The sequence below is a fragment of the Bos grunniens genome, chromosome 22 (assembly GCF_055505025.1).
Source record: "Bos grunniens cultivar Pamir isolate PY7600 chromosome 22, Bosgru_T2T1.0, whole genome shotgun sequence".
Classification (NCBI taxonomy): Eukaryota; Metazoa; Chordata; class Mammalia; order Artiodactyla; family Bovidae; genus Bos; species Bos grunniens.
The window spans coordinates 7,997,014-8,012,231 of record NC_141186.1 but is presented as its reverse complement, the minus strand read 5'-3'; the positions used below and the strand labels follow the sequence as shown (position 1 = coordinate 8,012,231).

The 15,218-nt window shown below is 41.5% G+C and overlaps 1 protein-coding gene and 1 non-coding gene across 12 annotated transcripts in view; one reads left to right on the top strand and one right to left on the bottom strand.

The window, feature by feature from the left end:
• UBP1 (upstream binding protein 1) overlaps positions 1 to 15,218 on the top strand; it is a 64,935-nt gene that overhangs the window by 6,239 nt on the left and 43,478 nt on the right. For 9 of the 11 annotated variants that reach the window (XM_086365693.1, XM_086365695.1, XM_086365696.1 and 6 more), the window contains exon 2: positions 10,726 to 10,877. In XM_086365693.1, coding sequence (XP_086221819.1) covers positions 10,726 to 10,877 — 152 coding nt within the window. Of the gene's footprint in view, positions 1 to 9,730; positions 9,864 to 10,725; positions 10,878 to 15,218 lie in introns of those variants that run through there. The other 2 variants (XM_086365697.1, XM_086365701.1) reach the window with 2 other exon arrangements.
• On the bottom strand, positions 3,218 to 3,321 carry LOC147347994 (U6 spliceosomal RNA). The gene has a single exon (XR_015152022.1). It is a non-coding gene; the product is annotated as a U6 spliceosomal RNA (small nuclear RNA).

Here is a 15,218-nt window from a genome sequence, read left to right as displayed (position 1 = left end):
GAGGAAATTTCTGTCAAATACTCAGAAATGAATAATCACAGTTTGTCAATGTTTAAGTAAAAATGATATTCTGTAAGAAAAGCTGCTTAATCCAGTCACAGATCAGTTTCATAAAAACCTTTTCTTTAGAAAACCATTGCACTTAGGTGTGCAACAGAAATACATTATACCTACCCAAGGACCAGTATTTAATAAAGTTAATGTTTTTGTACAATGACTGCTTGTGTAGCTTGGTGCTACCGCGTTGATTCATGCCAAGGCACCTGCAGTTTTAACCACCATTGGTTTTGTACAAATGTCAAGAGTGAAAAAGGCAAATAATGGTTTAGTATTATTCTGAGCATAGGTGTGACCTCCTGAACCCCTGAAAATCTCAGGTTCTCCAGGATTCCACAACCATACTTTGAGAACCTCTCATCTAACATGTGCCTAGAGTGTGGGTATTTAAAGTATTTTCTACTAAATTAAAAACAAACCCACTCTTAAGAGTTCAGAGAGCCCAGCAAAGGGAAGAAATAGGATTTGAAGTTGGGGGTCTGACCTCCACTTCTTTCCACTGCACCTGTTGGCTGCTCACCAGCGAATAACTAAGAAGCTTTCTCGAGGTGGAAGATGATCTTTCTGGATAGAAGGAAAATCACATGGGAATGCTGTATTTTTTTTTCTTTCTTATTTTATCTTTCTTTTTTTTTCCTCTCTTATTTTATCTTTCTTTTTTTTTTCTCTCTCTCTCCTCTTCTGCAGGACCTTGCCGAACTTATTAGTTCTAATAATTTTAGGGGCTCAGTTATCCTAGTTGATATCTTTAAATAGTGATGGGTTTGTTTCTTCCTGTGTAATCTTTACATTTAATTTTCTTGCCTTAGTGTGGGGTAAGCCTTAGCATTCACTGCAGTGTTGTTTAGAAATACCAAGAACTTGAGTCTTTAGTCTACTTACTGATTAGAGAAAATGCTTCCAAAGTTTCATAAATAGGTTGTCTCTGTTCCTAGCTGAGATTGAGCCTCAATTTTCTTTCTTTTTTTTTTTTGTTCGCCTGTCCTTTTAAAAAACATTAAGCCTGTATCAGCTTCCTGTGAGCTGGGTAACTTTCTTTTTATGGGCTAAATATTTTTGTGTGCTGTGCTGTGCTTACTCAGTCGTGTCTGGCTCTTTGTGACCCCATGGACTGGGGCCCGCCAGGCTCCTGGGTCCATGGGATTCTCCAGGCAAGATTACTGGTGTGGGTTGCCCTGTCCTCCAGGGGATCTTCCTGACCCAGGGATCGAACCCAGATCTCCTGCATTGCAGGCGGATTCTTTACCATCTGAGCATGGGACTTAATTTTTTCTTCAAGGTTTTATAAAGCTTTATAAAGACAATCTGGATTAGATGATTTTATTTTATTTTTGCCTACACAGGTGTTTGCCTGTTTAAATTTGCTTCATGGACATAGGAAATTCACAGTTTATCTTAGTTGTGGGAATTTTTTTCCAGAGTTTTTTTTTAACTGATCTCTCCAATATTTGTGATTACACCATTTCTTTCACTCCCTGCGTTTCTTGTGTGTTTTCCTTCTTCCATGACCTCTTTCCGAAGTTTGTCTATATCTCGTATTTTGTAAGAAATCAGATTTTGGTTTTGTTTTTCTTGACTGTGTTTTCTGTTTCATCTTTGTGGTTCTTTCCTGTTGTTTTGATGACTCTGATGACTTGCTGTCTTTAGTTAGGCGCCTTCTCCTTTGTTTTTGGTCTGCTTCTAATCTGTTCATAGCTATATATTTCTCTGTTAAGTTTCTGTCCCAGGTTTTGAAGGCAGCACCTTTGTTTCCATTCAGTTCCCCTGCCCTCCCCCCCCTTTTGGAACAGTATTTAAATTTTTCTGTATTTTTATTTTTGACTTGCTGTGTCTTCATTGCTGTGTGTGGGGTTTTCTCTGGCTGCAGCAAGTGGGGCCTACCCTCCAGATGCTGTGTGCAGGCTTCTCTTGTCGTGGAGCAGGGCCTCTAGGGTGCTTGGGCCTCAGTAGCTGTGGCACGTGGGGTTCAGCTGCCCCACGGCATGCAGGATCTTCCCAGACCAGGGACTGAACCTGTGTCCCCTGCTTTGGCAGGCAGGATTCTTAACCGCTGCATCACCAGGGAAGCCTGTGTTTATTTTCTTGTTGTAGTCTTCTGTATATTCTGGATACTAGCCTTGATTACACATATATGTCACAGACAACTCTCTTCTACTCCGTGACACCTTCCCATTCTCTTTATGGTGCCTTTTAAACAGAAGGTCTTGATCGGGATATGGTCAGATTGAGCAGCCTTTCCCTACTCTGAGGTCATAACAATACTCTTATAGTCTTTTCTGAAGGTTTATTACTTTACATATCACATCTAAGTTTACAATCTCTCTAGAGTTGTGTTTTTTTCCTTCTGTTTTTGGTATTGTATGAGAGGAGGCCAGTTAGTTGCAGTTGTATGAGCCTGTAGTTTACCTAATATCTTTGAAAAGACTGTTTATTTCTCACCTTTTTTTCCATTTGAGCATTTTTATTTTTAAAAAATTTATTTATTTTAATTGGAGGCTAATTACTTTACAATATTGTATTGGTTTTTGCCATACATTGACATGAATCCGCCATGGGTGTACATGTGTTCCCCATCCTGAAGCCCCCTCCCACCTCCCTCCCCATCCCATCCCTCAGGGTCGTCCCAGTGCACCAGCCCTGAGTGCCCCATCTCATGCATCAAACCTGGACCTGCGATCTGCTTCACATATGATAATATACATGTTTCAACGCTACCTTCTCAAATCATCCCCCTCTCAACCTTTTCTCACAGAGTCCAAAAGACTCTTCTTTAAATCTGTGTCTCTTGCTGTCTTGCATATAGGATCATCGTTACCATCTTTATAAATTCCATATATATGCGTTAGTATACATGGCACCCCACTCCAGTACTCTTGCCTGGAAAATCCATGGACAGAGGAGCCTGGTAGGCTGCAGTCCATGGGGTCGCTAAGAGTCGGACACGACTGAGTGACTTCACTTTCACTTTTCTCTTTCATGCATTGGAGAAGGAAATGGCAACCCACTCCAGTGTTCTTGCCTGGAGAATCCCAGGGACGGGGGAGCCTGGTGGGCTGCCGTCTGTGGGGTCACACAGAGTCGGACACGACTGAAGTGACTTAGCATTAGCATTAGCATACTGTATTGGTGTTTTTCTTTCTGACTTACTTGACTCTGTATAAAAAATATGGAATGCTTCCCGAATTTGCATGTCATCCTTGCACAGGGGCCATGCTAATCTCTGTATCGTTCCAATTTTAGTATATGTGCTGCCCAAATGAAGACTATTTCTCACCTCTCTATACTGCCATTCTGTTATAAATCCAGTGCCCATCAGTGATCTAAATCTGTCGTCCTGTTTGCAGATTCTGGATTCTGTCCTTGTGTTCTTGAGAAATACCCAGCTAGATGATGGCTTGTCAAAACTCTTGAATCTGATTTGTTAATACTCAGTTTAGGCTTTTTGCATCTATATTTATGGCTGACTTGAGCTTTTCACTTTCTTTTCTAGTTTTGTTTGTACCTAGTTTTGATGTCACAATTGCATAAGTCTTCATAAGGAATAAAGTTAATTCCTCGGTTTTTGTCCTGTTGAATAGTTTGTATAGGAGCTGCCCCTGAAAGTCCCATAGAACTCCTCTGTGAAAGTTTTCTCTGGGGGAAAATTTTTAACCACAGTATCGGTCTCTGTAGCATTACTTTTCTTTTTAAGCCTTTTATGTCTTTATGACTGGATTTGCTTAGACTGTGCTGGCTGTCACTGGCTCTGCGTGGTCTTTCTCTGGCTGTGGCCAGTAGGGCCGCCCTTCCTCGTGGCGCCCGGGCTTCTAACTGCGGTGGCGTCTCCTGTTGAGGAGCACAGGCTCTGAGCACTGTGGGCTTAGTAGTTGTGGCACAGGGACTCAGTTGTTCTGCAGCTTGTGGGCTCTTCTAGACCAGAGATGGAACCCATGTCCCTTGCATTGACAGATTCTTATCCACAGTGCCACTGTGGAAGTCTTGTAGTTTTTTATGTCTTAAAGTTTTGATGTTAATTTTTCTAGAAAATTGTTCATCTTATCCATATGTTCAGATACGTTGCTATAGTTGTTAGTGATATTCTCATCTTACTAGTTTTTATATCATTAGTTACATCTTTTTTCCTCATCTTTATTAGTGCCGTCTCTTTTTGATCAGTCTCTCCTAGACGTGTGTCTCATTTTCTAGGGCACACTGGACCAGTCCTTTTGTGCACTTGACTCTGATTTTTTAATTTTGGCAGTGCTGTGTCTTTGTTGCTGTGAGGGCCTTTCTCAGGTTGTGGCGAGCAGGGGCTGCTCTCCAGTTGCAGCGGTGCAGGCTCCTCATGGCGGCTTCTTTTGCGAAGCATGGACTCTAGGGCACGCGGGCTTCAGTAGTTTCGGCATTTCTGCTCAGTAGTTGCCGTGCACGGCTTAGTTGCTCCCCAGTATGTGGATCTTTCCGGACCAGGAACCAGGACCTGCCTTTTCTGCGCTGGCAGATGGGTGCCTTCCCACTGAGCCAGGGAAGCCCACTGCACTTGGTTCCTGTTTGTCGAGACTAGGGGAAGTTCCAGACTTCCAGGACACTCCTTGTCCTGTGTTCAGCACGGTGCTCTGCACTTGCGCATTTCTGTAGCCAGCTCCCCGTTCTGACTGGTTCCTAAAATTCTCCCACTTTACTCTCTGGAATTCTCAGTCTATCAGAAAAATCTCCCAAGCAGTCAGTGTTACGGATTGAATTGTGTGTCCCCCAAAAAGATATGTTGAAGTCCCAGGTACCCCCCCACAATGCCTCAGAATGTGGCCTTATTTGGAAATAAGGACTTCACAAAGGTAATCCAGTTAAAATGAGGTCATCAGGGTGGGCACTGGTTGAAGAGAACTGGTGTCCTTATAGAAAGGGGAAATCTGGACGCACACAGACACACACACACAGAGGGGACACAGAAGACACACGGGAAGAAGCTGGCCAAGGGCCTGGAGTGCTGCGCCTACAAGTGAGGGCACCCAGCCCCCGCCGCCAGACCCCAGAAGCTGCGAGAGGCCTTCCCTCCCAGTGCTCAGCCAACCCCTGGATTCGACTTCCGGCCCTTGAACAGTGAGACAGGAAGCTGCTGCCGTTTTAAGCCTCTAGTTTCTGGTTCTTTGTAATGACAACCCTAGGAAACTAGTATAGCCAGCTTTGTCTCTTAATGCTGTCTTCCCCTACCCTGCTCTTGTGGAAACCTGCTATCTGAGGACCCTTCTCCCCTGAGACCCTCTCAACTGCTGGGGGCTTACATTCACATCCCTGCTCTTGCACCAGGAGCCTGGGGAGGGATCCTTGCGGCTTCTCACAGCCGCCTCCGGACTGTTCTGTCTCCCTCCTTTTCTGCAAGACCCCCAGCTTTGAATTTCACGCCACTGATTGTCACCAGGCCCTCAGTGATTGCAGTCATCTGGTGTGGGGGTCATTTCTTATTTTATTTTTTATTTATTTATTTTTTCATTTCTTATTTTAAAAACTCAAGATCCCAGCTCACTGTCACAGTGAACACGACTAGTCTGTTCACTCGTGGTGACTTCACAAGATATTTAAATGGGCCTTCCAGCAGCCTGACACTTCCGTTCCTTGAGTATCTTTCTTACAGCGACATTATCTCAGCTACTCAATCCTATGGTCATACATTAGACCTGGATTTACCCATCATGCGACCCACTGCAATCTCAGATTCAGAGTTCACCTGCTGCCCCCTGTCCTTCACTCTCTCCCTTATTACTCTCCTTCTGCCATCACTGCACCCATTAAAATTTATTAATACAACCACTAATATTGCTCTCATCACAATTTCTCACCCTCTTGAAGAGGCTTCCCCAGTGGCTCAGTGGTAAAGAATCCGCCTGCCAATGCAGGAAACTTGGGTTTGATCCCTGGGTCAGGAAGATCCCCTGGAGTAGGAAATGGCAACCCACTCCAGTATTCTTGCCTGGGAAATCCCATGGACAGAGAAGCCTGGAGGGCTACAGTCCATAGGGTCGCAAGGAGTCGGACATGACTGAGCGACTGAGCACGCACACATGTACTCTCTTGAGCTCCTGTTTTCTTCCCCAACCAGTTTAAATTTTCCTGGTCAATCATTGTAGTTACTTGCCCACATATACCCTTGTTCTCTTGCCCCCTTTTGCTTTATTCCCCGGTCCTCTTTTTTAACACAACCGTAACCCTGCTTAAATCCGATGCTTCCTTTCCGTTACTTAGGTAACAGGGTGGCTCTAAGGAAGCGCTGATCAGGCCTCACGGGAAGCGCACCACCTCCACTCTCAAGCGCATCCCTTTGCTGGTTGGTGGTCTCACCTCTGCGCCCTCGCCCAGTCCCTCTCCAGCTCTGCTTAAGGATGGGGTGGCCCCATCTCAGACCCACAACTCTTCCTGCCAGGGCCTACTTTCAGTAGAATTTCCATACTTGGTACTTTACTGAAAAAATTGGACTTTTGAAATATGAACACACATACTGGCTTACAAGTTTTTCTTGATGTGCTTTTGGGCGTGGGTTCGAAAATTGCTTATCCTACTTTGGGTTCTTAAATCAGCGATTTAGTGTTACTTCATTGGTCCGGACTTTACTGGGCCTTTATATCAAATGCTGCCTCTGCCCGTTCTTTCCGCTTCTGAGACTTCAGTGTAGAATCTTCTCCCTTTCTCTCTTAACACCTCTTCGGCATTTTCTGTGCTGCCTTCTGGATAACTTTTTGTTTATGTTCCATTTTCCTTATATACTCTTCATTTCTGTGTAATCTTACTGTTAAATATTCATTCTTTATTTCTTTAAACAAAGTAAGCTTAATTTTATCATATAGGTTCAGTACTTCTGGCATCTTGAAGTCTTTGGTGGGTATTGGTCTGTGTCCAGTCAGGAAAATAGGATGCACTGAGCTGTCTCAGGCAGAGAAGGGTTTGGTGAAGTATTGACTGTGGAAGTGCTAGAAGGGTTCAGGGAGAAGGGCTGGCTGTTGGAGGCATGGCTGCTGCTGCCTTGAACTTCCCTGCAGCTGTGGTTGCCTGCTTCTGCTCTTTCCCACTCCCTCTTCATTTCCCTTCAGAGCAACCTACCAAGATTCCAGCTGGCAAGATGTCTTATATATGTAGTCTTCAGACCTCTAACCCTCTGCAGCAGAATCAGGAAAGCACTGAATGCCAACAGACAGGATCTGGAACTGGGTATATGCCATCTGTTGTTTTTGCTGTTGGTTCTTGCGCCTAAAGTCGTGTTTGTCTTTGTGTGCCTGGATATTTTTGGATACTGGCATCAGGATTACTTGGAATAATTCAAATCCTTGTGTCTTTTCATTTGCTTGTCAGATCCCTGGGAGACCTACCTGTCTGGAATATGAGGTTACAAAATCAACTGAATACCAGAACTTTTCTTATGGCTCATCCTGGTAGAAATTATGATCTCAAATTGTCTGGAGATCTGGCTTTTCACTTTAGTAATGATTGCATATCAGTGCTGCAGTTCATTCATCAGTTCAGCAGATATTTGAGCTCTTTTGTGCTAGACGCTGGGTTTGAGTCTGTGAAGAGAAACCAGTTTGGGGGGTAGTTACACTTATGGGGCATACAAATGTAAGTCTGGTATAGTGTTGGAAAGTGAAATGCTTTGTGGATAAATAGAGCAGGAAAGGAGCAGCTGGGAGTACCATGGAGGATTACAGTTGTCACTGAAAAGGTGACATTTGAATACAGTGAGCCAGTAGGACATCAGCAGAGTAGGCCAGTGCAAAGGCCCCGGAAGGGTTGAGGAAGGAGGCTGCAGTGACTGAACCAGGTCCTTCCAGGGACCTTGGTTTCTAAAGTGAGGTGATGGAGAGAGTGCAAAGGAATGAAATGGTCCAACTTCTATTTGCAGAGGCTCGCTCTGGCTGCTGTGTTGGTTGGAATTCATTGTCTTTCTAATAAAGTGAAAAGTTAATTGGGATTGCATCAGTAGATGATCTATACATGTTTATGTTTATTCAGGAGTTTTTAGCACCTACCAAAAGCATAGTAGGCTATGGAAATAAAAGTATTAGTCACTTAGTCGTGTTCGACTCTTTTCAACCCGACGGACTGCAGCCCGCCAGGCTCCTTTGTCCATGGGATTCTCCAGGCAAGAACACTGGAGTGGGTAGCCAGCCCCTTCTTCAGGGCCTCTTCTCAACCCAGGGATTGATCCTGGGTGTCCTGCATTGTAGGCAGATACTTTACTGTCTGAGCTACCATAACCAAGGGAATGTAATGGTGGTGGCCTTCTAGGATCTGAAGCAAATAAAATTTTATTTACTGTATGTAGCAGTTTATTTATAAATAGCCAATCTTCTGCAATCTGATGTCTTATGTATGTAATGATCAACCAAGGCAGTTAGCATTAAGACCTTAAAATTATTCTCCATGTCACTTTTTAGTATGATTAACTAAAGCATCTGATTTATAGCTCTCATCTCATTTTTTCCCTTTCTCACCAAGATAACTTTTTTTGTTGTTGTTTTGACCACATTGCATGGCTTGTGGGGTTTTAGTTACCTAACCAGGGATTGAACCCTGGTCCTCGGCAGTGAGAGCATGGAGTCCTAACCACTGGACCACCAGGAAATTCTCTCACCCAGAAAACTGTAAATAATTACATATATGTGAAACAGAATATGTATTTATTTTAATCTGCTGTGGAGCTACTTTGACTGCTGTAGTTGTTTCATAAAGAGAGCTGCTCTGAGTCTTAAAGTACCATTTTTAAGTTTCCTGTAAAGTTTTTATATCTCTGTTCTAGAAGAGGGCTGGAGACCATTGCTAACTATGCGTTCCTCAGTTATACTTTTGACTTAGAAGTGTTTTGACATTTTCTAGGTATAAATGAAGGAGAATTAGTGTGTAATTTAGTCCCTGAATAATCAGTCTGGTGCTTTAATAGAAATGTATGTGGGAAGAGGAAATACAGGGTTTCCCTTTCATTTCACTTATTCCCACATTTTTTAAAAAGTTGAATTTAATTAAAATGGGCCAGCCAGATATCTGTCAGTTAACAGCTCATAAGAACAGATAAACAGTTGAGACAAGTCTTTGAGGTCTTGTTATAGTAGTTATTCATTTGGATGTTTTGCTGTTTTACTTCTTATTGAGAAATGGACATAGAAAAGTCATCAGGATATAAATGTACAGCTCAGCAAATTATCTTAAAAAAAAAACAAAACAAAACCCTACCCTTCACATGTTAATGGTGGAAATATAAAATGGTGCAGCCACTTTAAAAAACAGTTTGGCAGTTTCTCAAAAAGGTCGATAGATATATGAGTTACCATATGACCCAGTAATTCTACTTCTAGATATAAATCCAAAGGAATTAAACATGTCTACACAGAACATATACAAGTGTTCATAGCAGCATATTCGTAATAACCAAAAAATGGAAACAAGTTAAAGGTCCATAATCTGATGATGGATAATTAGCATATGGTGTATTCATACAATGGAATATCATTCGGCCATAAGAAGGAATAACGTACTGTACGTGCTACAACATGAATGAACCTTGAAATCATACTAAGTGTTAATAAAAGAAACCAATCACAAAAGGTCACGTGATTCTGTGTGCGTTGTATATCTGGAATAGGCAGGTCCACAGAGACAAGCAGCTCAGCGGTTGCTCGGGTGGTGGTGGGTAGGGTGGGAGTATAGGGAGTGGCTGCTAGGGGTATGAGAATTCTTTCTGAGGTGCTGAGAATGTCTTGGAATTAATAGCGGTGAAGACTGCACAACTCTGTGAAGATACTGAAAGCCACTGAAACATACGCTTTATAAGGGTGAATTTTGTGGTATGTAAAAGACAGCTGATTTTTTTTTTTTTAAGGCAAACCAGATAACATCCATGTGTGTTTAACCACTCAAGTTATAGAATATAGACAGTACCCCAGAAGATCCCCCCACCGCCTCCTGATCAATGCCCCAAGTTATTCTTGGGGGGAAAAAAATAGCAGCTGTTTATACTGCTACTGTTTGCTTCTCAGAAGAAGCCATTGTCTTAGACTGAGTGTGAAGCTTCATGCTCTCAGCACTTGGCTAAGCCTAGAAGGGAACTTTTTATAAAGTACCATTTTAATCAAATGCTTCTTTGTAATTTCATGGTGCCAGGGTGACCTACCTTTCAAAACAGGTGGCTCCGTACTCTTGATCTTTTTTAATAGAAATAATGAGTTTTAAGTTTTTAAAGAATTTTTTGACATAAGTTTTTTTTTTTTTTTTTTTTAGTACTAGATATATTATTAGCCTGATCTCTTTATCAGTAGTTTGGACTTTATTAACTATTAAATACTGCTTACTTTAAATATTTCTCATTTTAATACTTTTGCCTAATTATAGCCACCCACTCCTCTTTCTCCCACTAGATATATGGGTTATTGAAGCTATCTTTTGGGGGTGCCAGATTAGCATTAATAGTTATTTTATTCTACATATGGGGAGCCACTGAGTGGCATGTGGGATTTAGTTCCTTGACCAGGGATCCGAACCCATGCCCCCTGCAGTGGAAGTGCCAAACCCTCACCACTAGACCACAGGGAGGTCCCTCTTGATAATATCTGTGATCTTAAAATTTAAAAGAAACTACCTTTAAATACTTCTATATGTTTTTAAGTATTTTAGACCCTGAGTAAGGTCAGTGTGGCTTTTTCTTTGCAGCGATGTCTTGGCATTGCCCATTTTCAAGCAGGAAGATTCTAGCCTTCCGCTGGATGACGAGACCAAACACCCACCCTTCCAGTACGTGATGTGTGCCGCGACATCGCCCGCCGTGAAGCTGCACGACGAGACGCTCACCTACCTGAACCAAGGTCGGTATGGCTGTGCCACGCTCTGACCTAAGAGTGCGCGGAAGTCCAAAATGGCCTTTGGGCATCGCAGCCTGGGTTAGTGGTAATAATTGAAAATTAGGTTCCTTCTCTCAGACAGCTACAGTTAACAAAAATTGGGGAATGTTTTACTGTGAGCCCACAAAGCAATAATCTGTGGAAAGTGATTTCATAGAGACGGCGTGGACCAACATGTGTTAGGGGGTGTTTTCAAGACAAAATCAGAAGGAGAAGCAGGTAGGAAAGGATGTCAGTTATTTTTAGGAACATGGTTTCAGTGTGGAACCTGAGAATGAACCAGAAGTCCAGCTAGCAAGGGACTTGGTCTCTGGCATGAAGCAGATTTGGGCTGAGAATAGACTGCACCAAGGTGGAGTCTGTGGCTAAAATAAACTGTGTCAAATCTTGTTTCCGCTTAATGAGAATGCTGTGTTTTGCCGATTTGAAAGTGAGAGTGGGCAGAATAGAAAATAGAGATATGGGGTGATTTACCATTAGAAAGAGTAAAGAATTTCTTTTTGAGGTGCACTGAGCAGTTGGAGCACTGGCCAGTGTGACTTACCAGTGTTAACAAAAGTACTTGGTTATGCAGGAATTCATTTGTTGGATACCTACATTTGTTGGGTACTGAAAGCTTGAGGGACTCTTATTTTTGTTTGTTTGTTTGTTTTAATAATTTAATTGGCTGTGCTGGTTCTTGGTTGCTACGCGGGCTTTTCTCTGGTTACCACGGGCAGGGGCTACTCTTAGTGCAGGGCGCAGGCTCTCACTGCGGTGGCTTCTCTTGTCGGGGAGCGTGGGCTGTAGAGTGTTCAGGCTCCAGGAGTTGTGGTTCCTCAGCTCTAAGGCACAGGCTCAGTAGTTGTGGAGCACGGGCTGAGTTGCCTTGTGGCATGTGAGATCTTCCTGGACCAGGGATCAGGCCTGTGTCTCCTGCATTGGCAGCCTTATTCTTTAGCCCTGAGCCAACAGGGAAGTCCTGGACTCTTGTTTTTAAACAGAATTGAACATTTTTGTTGTTGCAAAAATAGTACATACTCATTGTAGAAAAATTGCATATGTCAAGGGATAAAGCTGAAACTGGACTTGAGTTGCATCCCCCTCAGGAAAAGCAGTTATACCCTAGGTGTGTTTCTTTGTGTGTGTATCTATTTTGTTTCAGCAAAATGGAAATTAACATCTATTCACTTAAGAGTTGGGCTTCCCTGGTAGCTCAGCTGGTAAAGAATCCACCTGCAATGCAGGAGACACCGGTTCGATTCCTGGGTTGGGAAGATGCCCTGGAGAAGGGTTAGGCTGCCCACTCCAGCATTCTTGGGCTTCCCTGGCGGCTCAGCTGGTGAAGAGTCTGCCTGCAGTGCGGGAGACCTGCATTTGATCCCTCGGTTGGGAAGATCCCCTGGAGGAGGGAACAGCTACCCACTCCATTATTCTGGCCTGAAGAATTCTATGGACTATATAGTCCATGGGGTTGCAAAGAGTCGAACACGACTGAGTGACTTTCACTTAAGAGTATTTTGTGATTGCTTTTCTGTCAATAAATAAAATCTTTAATTTCCTCAAACTTTTGGAAAGAGCTATAGATTTTAGACTACTTTAGTTAGTGTTTATTGTAAGATGTGGAAGAAAACTTTTTTTTAAGCTTCTGAATTTTCATTTGACATACAAATTTAGAATTTATGAGGTTTTTCTTCAGGTAATTCTAATCTGTAGCCTCTGGCGATACTCTTAATTTTGGTATTAATATATTATTTTAGGATTTTGATGGGTAGGCATTCAATTATTTGAGACTTAAGTTTCATATTTGAAAGAACCGTAATAGTTTATGCACTAATCTATTTTACACATAAAAAGATTGGAAGAGACAATGTAGAGATTGAGGGCATTCATTATCACTTCATTTCTAATGAGAAAAAAGGAAGTAACTGGGATCTCTCTTACTTAGGGAAAAGTTGAATAAGTTAAGGTGCATACCATGGGATGAATGAGCCCATGAAAAGTCAGAACTTTGGATGTGTCTGTCTTTAGGCCTGGCGGAATATCCGTACCTTACGACTGTTATTATTAAACTGGATAAAGACATCTCACATGGATAAAAGTTGCAGTCCCCCATCTGTAGTGATAATGTATTAGACCTGCATTCACTGAGTGTTCACTGTACTGAAGCAGTGTACTAAATACTATATATGCATTGTCTCACTTCCACAATAACCCAGGAAGTGTTATTGATCCATTACAGATTTTCAAAGCTGAAGCATAGAGCAGTTGATAAACTCGCTCAATGTTAGTTTGATCAAGCTTAGATTTAAATTGTTAATAATTAAATATTTAATAAAAAATAAATTGTTTATTACTTAAATGGTTGTTATTATTGAAGTATCTATAGTAGTGTGCACAAGTCTTTGTAGCATGGCATACGATGTCTTAGTTCCCTGACCAGGAATTGAATCTCTGCCTCCTGCAGTGTAAGCTCAAACCCCTAACCACTGGACCACTAAGGGAGTGAGTTCCCCACAAGTCTTAAATGTGCAAGTCAGTTAATTTGTATATCGTTTATTCCCTCAGAAATACCGCCTCTGTCCAGTATTTCCATTACCCTAGCAGGCTTCCTTCTATCCTCCTTCCAGCTGACACCTGAGGTTGACCATAATCCATATTAGAAGTGCAGATGATTTTCTGGGACTTGACTCTGCTCCTTGCAGTATTAATGAGGAGTATGTTATTGGTTGTAGAATTGTGGTAATTTACCTCTTAATTTCTCCCAGCATTTTAAGAAAAAAAGTGGAAAAATGAATTGCATGTAGGCTGCACTTTTGAAAAGATACATTTGAATAAGCATTAAAAATGCATTTGAATAATCATAAATTCTACTTTTATACACCTTTTTAAAGAAATTGTAACACTTTAAACTTACATGAATATCAGTTCTTTCACAGATTTGTCTTCTAACATTTATTGCCTAGCATAATATTTTGAAAAAGTTCGGAACCCAAGATTTTGTGTGAATCCCTTCGATTGTTTCCACAGCGGCTGCACCGGTTTACATTCCCACCAGCAGCGTAGGAGGGTTCCCTTTTCTCCACACCCTGTCTAGCATTGGTTGTTTGTCGACTTTTTGAAGCCATGCTGACTGGTTGAAGTGGTGCCTCATAGTTTTGAGTTGCATTTCTGTAGTAATTAGCTAGCTATGTTGAGCATCTTTTCATATTCCTATTGGCCATCTGTATGTCTTCTTTGGAGAAATGTCTTTTAAGGTCTTCTGCCCATTTTTCGATTGGATTGTCTTAGTTGTTGAGTTGTATGAGCTGTTTGTATATTTTGGAGATTTGACGCCTGTTGGTTGCATTATTTGCAGCTATTTTCTCCCATTTTGTAGGTTGTCGTTTTTTTTTTTTTTTTTTTTTCTTTTTTGTAGTTTCCATCACTGTGCAAAAACTTGTATGTTTGATTAGGTCCCATTTGTTTTTTTGTTATTTTACTGCCTTGGGAGACCTAAGAAAACATTGGTATGATTTATGTCAAAGAATGTTTTACCTATGTTCTCTTCTAGTTTTATGGTGTCATGTCTTATGTTTAAGTCTTCAAGCCATTTTGAGTTTATTTCTCTGCAGGTTGTGAGGGTGTTTTCTAACTTCATTGATTTACACGCAGCTGTCCAACTTGTCCAGTACACTTGCCTCTTTTGTCAAAGATTAATTGACCGAAAGTATATGGATTTATTTCTGGGTTCTGTGTTCTGTTTCATTGATATATATGTCTGTTTTTGTACCAGTACCACATCGTTTTGATTACTGTAGCTTTGTAGTATTGTCTGAAGGTCTGGGAGAGTTATGCGGCCTGTCTTCCCCGCCCCCCCCTGCCCCTCCCAGGATTGCTTTGGCGATTTTAAGTCTTTCATGGCTCCATATACATTTTTTTTATTATTCTAGTTCTGTGAAAAATGTCATGGGTGATTTGGTAGGGATCACATTAAATCTGAAGATTGCTTTTGGTAGTATTACCATTTTAACAGTATTAATTTTTCTAATCGAGGAGCATGGGATATCTTTCCATTTCTTTGAATTATCTTCAGTCCTTTATTAATGTTTTATAGTTTTCAGCATATAGGTTTTTCACCTTCTTAGCTACATTTATTTCTAAGATTTTTGGATGCAGTTTTAAATGGAATTTTTTCTTTACTTTCTGTTTCTAATATTTCATTGTTGGTGTAAAGAAATGAAGCAGATTTCTGTATATTATTCCTGTATCCTACTATCTTGCTGAGTTCATTTATTCTAATAGTTTATATGTGGAGGTTTTAAGCTTCTCTGTATAGAGTATCAT